At 36.1% G+C, this 7,398-nt stretch overlaps 2 protein-coding genes across 2 annotated transcripts; one reads left to right on the forward strand and one right to left on the reverse strand.

Moving 5' to 3' along the window:
* Positions 1-115: 115 nt before the first annotated feature.
* On the reverse strand, positions 116-2,324 carry LOC124640884 (dynein regulatory complex subunit 4). Its single transcript, XM_047178839.1, has 6 exons — positions 2,269-2,324; positions 1,410-2,102; positions 1,147-1,334; positions 709-939; positions 442-584; positions 116-269 (listed from the first exon to the last, which is right to left on the reverse strand). The coding sequence occupies exons 2-6, from the start codon at positions 2,068-2,070 to the stop codon at positions 188-190; spliced, it is 1,305 nt and encodes a 434-aa protein (XP_047034795.1). The 5' UTR covers positions 2,071-2,102; positions 2,269-2,324; the 3' UTR covers positions 116-187.
* Positions 2,325-3,035: 711 nt separating this feature from the next.
* On the forward strand, positions 3,036-5,230 carry LOC124640988. Its single transcript, XM_047178991.1, has 4 exons — positions 3,036-3,275; positions 3,850-3,966; positions 4,294-4,386; positions 4,915-5,230. Exons 1-4 carry the CDS (start codon positions 3,036-3,038, stop codon positions 5,140-5,142), a joined length of 678 nt encoding a protein of 225 aa, XP_047034947.1. The 3' UTR covers positions 5,143-5,230.
* Positions 5,231-7,398: the final 2,168 nt, after the last annotated feature.

The raw sequence follows: 7,398 nt of genomic DNA on the forward strand, positions 1-7,398 counted from the left end.
ATGTACTATTTTTAAAGTCTGACCAGATTACCAATGAACAAAAAACAAGTTTCCAAAATAACTTTTATTCATTTAAGTAATATACACAAAATATTTACTTTTCATTGCACATAATTATTATCAAGAATATTTTTTGCTATAGTAAAGTTGTTGATTTTTCTCAAAAGTGCAGTAACGATGTTTACTACTAAGGGTCTTTTGTAACTAATCCAGCTGGACCTTGTCCAATAACAGGAGCTAGACCAGCCACAGCAACAGCCTTCAAGGGCCTGAAAATAACAAAAACTGGTTACAGCGCCATCTCTAATTTACACAACGAAACATGTTCAACCCAGCATAAGTAAAACTTCAATGCACTTCACATAGATGGCGTTATATACAAGTAAGGTACTATTAGTGCATCTAGTTTACGATAGATGGCGCTTATTTCAAAGATCTCACTTGAAACCGAGTTCCTCTTTAGGTACTCCAAGTCTAGCAAGTTTTGCTTCGTAGGTTGCTAGAAGATCATCATGGGCTTTGCGTAGTCGAGCTGCCTCGTAACGCAAATCATCAATTTGTGTGTCTTTTAATTTCAGAAGTTCCTGTAATGAAAAAAAAACTCAAAAAAGAAAGAACTGTAAGTAAGCAAAAATCTGTTATTCTTTTCAAAAAATTAATCACAATTAAAAAATATGACCTATGTATAATAAAAAATATATATCTTACGTGTATTTCCCTTGGTCCAGCATCTCGTCCTTCCATATTCTTCAGCTTAGCTTCCAGTAAAGCAGTCTTCAAGGAAGCTTTCTGCTGCACTTCTAAAACAGCTCTTGAGAATCTGGCTTTGAGTTCATCTCTCTCTGCTTGAACTCGATCGAAACGAACTTGGAGAACTTCATATTCCCATTTCAAGACTTCGAATTGTTTTTCTAGTGATGTCAGTTGTTTTGTTTTAGCCTAAAATGACAAAATATTACTTTGTATCACCAGACCGTAAAGCCACGTAAAGCCGCGACCCCAAATGCTACTCAGTAGCAGTTGTTGTTACAATTCCAGAGGCCGTCAGGCGGATTTAAGAAAACTGATACCAAGGTTGGCTAGGTGATTAAACCTTCAGCTCACAAGAAGAAGACTACTAGACATTTCAAAGATTTTTCTACTCACAGCTAAAGCAGCCTTATCTCGGTCATAGTTAGACATTTGCCGCTTAAGTTCTTTGTTATCTATAATAGCTGCTTCTAATGGCTCCCTAAGACTTTTAGTTTCGGCTACTGCGTCTCTAGATATTTTCTCCGCCCTCTCTTTTACTTTTTGCATTTCCTCCATTTGCTGTTTCAGACTACTTATCAGACCTGTAAGCCGAAATCAACACGTTAAAAAAAAACACTCGTAAATACCTACAGAACATATTTCATCTTGTCACTTACCCAAATTATTCAAAGTGATATCATTATAATAGTTCTTTAAATCCGAAAACGCTCTTTCATGATGCTGAATTAATTCCGAGAGCTGCTTATTTTTCCTTTCTTCGACCTCAGCAATTTCTGTCCTATGTTTTACTGTTAATTCTACTTTAGTTTCATGTAGTTTCTTATCTGCTTTATCTTCAATCTGACGAGCTCTTTCCTCAAACTCATCTCGGACCTTTGATACTTCTTCTGCATGTATTAATTTAGCTCTTCTTAGTTCATCTTGAGCTGCCAGCATTTTCTCTCTTATTTCTTGTCTTAATACTCTTTTGTCATTTAGTAGTTCAAGTTCCTGTTCTGCGTGTTCTTCCTTAGCAGCTTTTAGTGCAACTAAGTTTTCTGCTCTCAAAGCAGCTGCAGCAGCTTGCTGTTCATATTTCAAGTGCTTTATCTTTTGCTTTTCAGTTTCCAAAAGCGCTTCATTTTCTTCCTGTGCTTCCTCTGTGGCTCTTTCTCTGTTGCGCAGTTCTGCTTTCGCTTCTTCAAGCTGTTGTCTGGTGATCTCCCAGAATGTTCTAATTTTGTCTCTTTCCAGTTGAAAGTAGTTGCGTTCTTCTCTTTCTTTATCCAGTTCCTCTTTAACTTTAAGAGTGAACTGCTCGAGTTTTTCCCGAGACATATCTGAAGTATCGACGCCATCGATGATAATTGCTGGAAATACAAAAATTGTATGTGAATGTGCTGCTATCGGATATTGAAGGTTTGAATGACTATTTGATTATGATGTATGATGAGATTATGTGATATTAACGAAACAATACACAATGTCTATAATATTGTCCTCGAGTTTTTCTATTATATCTAGTTGTTGACTCACCTGGTGCCTTTTTAGCCTTTTCTTTTCCCGCCTTTGGTGGCTGCAAATTAAGTAACACTATATTAATAAACTGTAAATGCATCACTAACAGTAAACAATTCACTACACCAAACGGCAAATATATAATCCAAGAGTAGCCTGAAAATACCTTCGTACAAATTCACCACTACCACAAAAAGTACACACTGAAAGTAAAACAATGAAAATTCAGTTCAACCACTTTAACAGTTAAACAATACGTACCATTTTCTATTTTTATTGAATGGGCAACTGAAAATAAATACTAAACTATACGTCGAAATGTTTGCACAAACTGAAGGAACTGAAGTGTCCGTTTGTTAATTCGATGTAATTCAACAAGTACGTCGCCATGGTAACTATCGCAAAGAGGATTTGCTTTGTTTTCGTTGGTAAGCTTACCACTGCGCCACTGTCGTCATAGTATATTACAATAATGATTTAGGATTTTATGTGTAGGAATATCATGTTTAGCTCTTCAAATTGTAAAATTGTGTAATGCGTAGCTTATCATAAATACTCAATACATAATTAGCTGAAACTTGTGCACCTTGGCAAAGAAAAAAAAATGTTTTCGGTATTCGATACACCAACCTCTTCCACGTCTTCATTGAAGACAATGACAGAAAAGAAAAAAATCACAAAACACAATCCGTCAATCCCATCAAGTAACGGAAAATTTGAGAAATTGAATGTGTTACAATAAATGATGTGAAACAACACCAAAGATTTAACGAACCACCACGAACATGTTACTGGAAGCGTTTAGTGCTGTGCTCTACGGTATAGTGTTTTTGAGCCTCATCCTGATCGACTACGTTTTAGGTCATGGGTTCGTTGATATGTTTCAAAAGCTCTTCTGTAAGATTGCTTGCTTTGTGAAGAAGACTGTGAGAGAAGAGGCTAAGCAAGCGGTCTTGTTGCCAGAGAATCCGATCAGTTTGCCGGTTCTGTTTATGGAGATTTTGGTGCTGAGTTTGACTATCGCTGTGAGTATATAAGTATTTTATTAGGTACTCAGTGCAGTTTTTGTTAGAGGTTTTACTTGTGTCCTATGGGAACTACTCCGTACTCATAAATAAATAGCCTACATAACCTTCCTCGATAAGTGTGCTATCTACCTCTAATCTATATATATAAAAGAAAGTCGTGTTAGTTACTCCACTTATAACTCAAGAAGGCTGAACTGATTTAGCTGAATTGTCAGGGAGGTAGTTTAGAGCCAGGAGAAGGACATAGGATAGTTTTTGTCACCATCCGGCTACAGGAAGCAGTTATCTCGAGATGCGGGTGAAACCGCAGGCGGAAAGCTAGTATGAAAAACAAATCTGATCAGGCCAATAGAACAAACAAACAAACAACAACAAACTCTTCAGTATAATTATTAGTTTACATAATACTTATTGGCAAATAAGCAAAGCCATCAGATCTGCAGACCCTTATGTTAGTCAAATATGATTTATTTTCCCTCTCAATATTTTGTAAAGTCGGTTTTTATATAGTATTCAATGATCACTTTATTGAAAGAAGATTGTAGGCTAACATGAGCAGATTATTTTCCAGTTCCTAAACAAATACAAGCAGTTCCGCAGCAAGGATCGCATTGATGATCTTCTTCACGAAAGCAAAGAGGCTTTGAGGCAGACCAACGAGTTTCTGGAGAAATGGAGATTAAGACGGGTAAGATGATAAATGAAAATGAACCATAAGTTTAGGTGGTTATGGATTCGATTGTTGCAAGTTTAGTTGATAGCTTTAGGAATATGGTTTCTATCAAAGTGGTTAGTTTGTTTTGGTGTGGCTGGCGTGAGACGGACAGTAAACGCACAGTTGCCGCACTAATACAAAACATCCAATTAAAAAAAATGTAAAACCCACTGGTTACTTTTCCAAGATTTAGCTGCCAATAATTCAAGTAATACTATATTTTTTTTGCTGTATTAAAATCTACATGTACCTACATGTATTGATTTACGGATGCATTTTAACTTTTAGATAAATTGGCAGGTGCCCACTGAGTATTCATACTTGGACGAGGAGCCTCAGGAGATCAAACCGCTCAAACTGGAAGTGCCGATCCTACACATGGCTATCATAGACGTAAGTTGAAAAATTAATCATACTGCTAGTAGGTCAACTCCTAAAGAAAGTTTGTCGTCCCAAACGGCTCCCAGGAAACTTCAGATTAGTATTGATAATTGAAATAGTTTTTCGAAATTAAAGTGAACCAAAAAGGATGGTTATTCATGTAGAAAATTTACAGGCGCTTGCGAATAGTCGACAATCTGTCCCAAAGAAGTCTAGCCACGGAGATCCACCGGCAAGTATTGTTATAATTTTGAATATATCGTTCATATATGATATATCGTACTTCTATTTGGAGGCACTATCGCGACGTCAATTTTCTAAATAAATCTCTTCAGTCTTCTTAGGTCAGTTACCTATCGACATAATAGCGTGACATTCGATTTTAGACATTATCAAAATGAGCTCAGCAGTCCGCCATTCTTCAAAGATTCTGTCTTCTTGCAAAATATTTTATATATTTATTTTTTTAATATCCCTCAGTTAATAAGCCTAGATTTCGGAATAGTCGTCTCTAAAAACAAAATATTTCCATCTTTCCAGACCCTGGGCACGACACGTAGTCAGCCAGAAAGAGGGGATGCTGGTGACACAGTGAACATCACAGACTCAACGCTACTCTCAGTCACATCCCTCTTGGATGATGACCTGGAATCGATTCCCGATACACCAGTTACTGAAGAAAAAGTAGAGGAGACCAAAAATATCGAGTTCAGAAATCGAACCCTGTGGGACGTTATGGAAGAAGATGCAAATAATCTTGAGGATTGAATGTTTGAATGCTTGCAAATATGTATGTAATAGTTTGGTTTTCTAAAATGCCGGTTGTTTAATAAAGTGTGTTGTTCAGTATAAACTTTACAATACTCTGTTTTACTCACGCAAATGTCTAGAATATTTTAGAAGAGCCCAAAATATTTTTTTACATATCCATGTAGATTCATCATTCAATGACGTCACTTTACACATCATACTCGACGACAAAATTAAATTCCTAAGTCAGCCTAGAAAATAATTTGAACCACACAATAACTAACCTAAGTACGCACTATATTGTCTCCCTAGCTCATTTGTCCTTTAATCCCTACAAAGGTCTTTCTTCATATCGCACACTTATAGTGTCAAATGCTCATAATACTGTTCAAAGAGCCTAAAAGCTGACAGATATTAATTCCAAACCTCAATGCCAACTTGTTTTTGCACCCAGAATCACCATCACGTCCTAATTTTCAACATTATTATGTAAGTCATAAGGCCTATATTGAAGAGAGAAGGATTATTCGAAAGCATGGATAACGTGGCCCAGGGGTGGCTATCCGCATTTGCTTTGATGTCATATTATCAGCAGGGTGTCTGAAATGATGGGATGTAATTAAAATTTGCAAATAGCACGGTAGTTCACTTATAATCTTAAAAGTTATAGTACTTCTAATCCGCGTATCCCTCAAGAAGGTAATTAAAATTCTGATAGCTCGATTTTCAATACAGAAAAATGTACATATTTTGATTTGTTTTAGTTATGCCTATTTGATTAATAAACTTTTCGTGTATATGTAAGTTGCTACAAATGAAGATTACATTCTTTAGAAAAATCAAAAACTGCTAAAGACAAAGTATATTCTTTTTATTTTTAATTAAGTAACACCATTTCCATCTATAAATCAGCATCAAGGAAATACAGGAACAATAAATAAAAACAAATCTCCCCCTTCGTTGCCGCTCTTATACGGATTATTTTAAATAGGTGTCTTCTTTGAGGGATCAAGAGCTTGTATCTTAGAATCATCCTGTATCTCACTGGTGGTTGGGATTACTTATGCGACTGTGATAATTAGTTATTTGCTGTTTTTGCCTTGTTTATTTCTACAGGTACTGTTACAGCCTTTTTATCGTCCCACTATTGGGCACAGGCCTTCTCTCACACGGAGATGGATTGAGGTATGTTTTGTTTATCTACAGGTATATTTTGTTTTATTTTTTAACTATTCATTTGTTGCTATGTTTTGCGGTGTTGTTTGATTATTTTTTGCTTATATATCGGAGTTATGCTCAAGATATGCTCACACAGGTAATATTGAAAAAATGACTTACAGATTCGATGAGGCTGATATCTCGGTGATAAAAGCTCCTAGAGGCATATATTTCAACCAACAAAATCTGAAAAATCCTATCAACTCCCAGACAGTTTTATAAACACAACGACATTAAATCGCCCATACCTACCTAACACAAAATCATCGACGTATATTCAAAACCGTAATTTGGTGAAGAGCAAACAATGGTCACGTGCTTGGTGAATTTCAACCCTTGTCCTGATATCATTATGGTGTAATCATGGTATACTATGATGGATTGGGGCACGCCTTTCGGTTTTGTGGGATTTTTTAGGGTTACTTAACTGTTTATTGTGGGCAATGATTTTTAGTGCTTGGTAGCAGATACATGCGTAGCAGGCTAGATATTGCGTCACTACCACCGCTTAGTTTAAATGGGGTTCAGATCGACTACACTAATACAGCGAAAAACCTAGGTGTTATTCTAAATTCTAACTTATCGTGGTCAGCTCAGAGTGCTTAGTGCGAGTTTTCGTGAATTTTTTTACGGACTCACATGAGAGCGCGTATACTAAGATTTGTATGGAACAAAAACAGCTCCACCTAGTGTCAAAAATTGGAACCTGTTTTTGTTCCATACAAACAGTGTTGCCAACAGTTGTAGAAGCTTACCACCAGAGTCAACTTTTAAAACCACCAGAAAACCACTAACAAAAATTTATCCCACACTTAAAATCACCAAATTCACCACTAAAAAAATATTGTTTATATTTTATTGTAACCTAAAACAATTTAATCATCCAAAGATGTAACTCGGCAACGATAGAAAATTAAAACAGACAAAGCATTACATCTGTTTAGCAATTCATCCGACCCGATCCGAATCCTTCACAAATTATAATCGGCGTAGTAGTTTCACAAATTGTTTAGTTACGCATTTGACCAATGAATGAGTACTTAATATAATTATATA

This window comes from Helicoverpa zea, chromosome 21, assembly GCF_022581195.2.
Source record: "Helicoverpa zea isolate HzStark_Cry1AcR chromosome 21, ilHelZeax1.1, whole genome shotgun sequence".
NCBI lineage: Eukaryota > Metazoa > Arthropoda > Insecta > Lepidoptera > Noctuidae > Helicoverpa > Helicoverpa zea.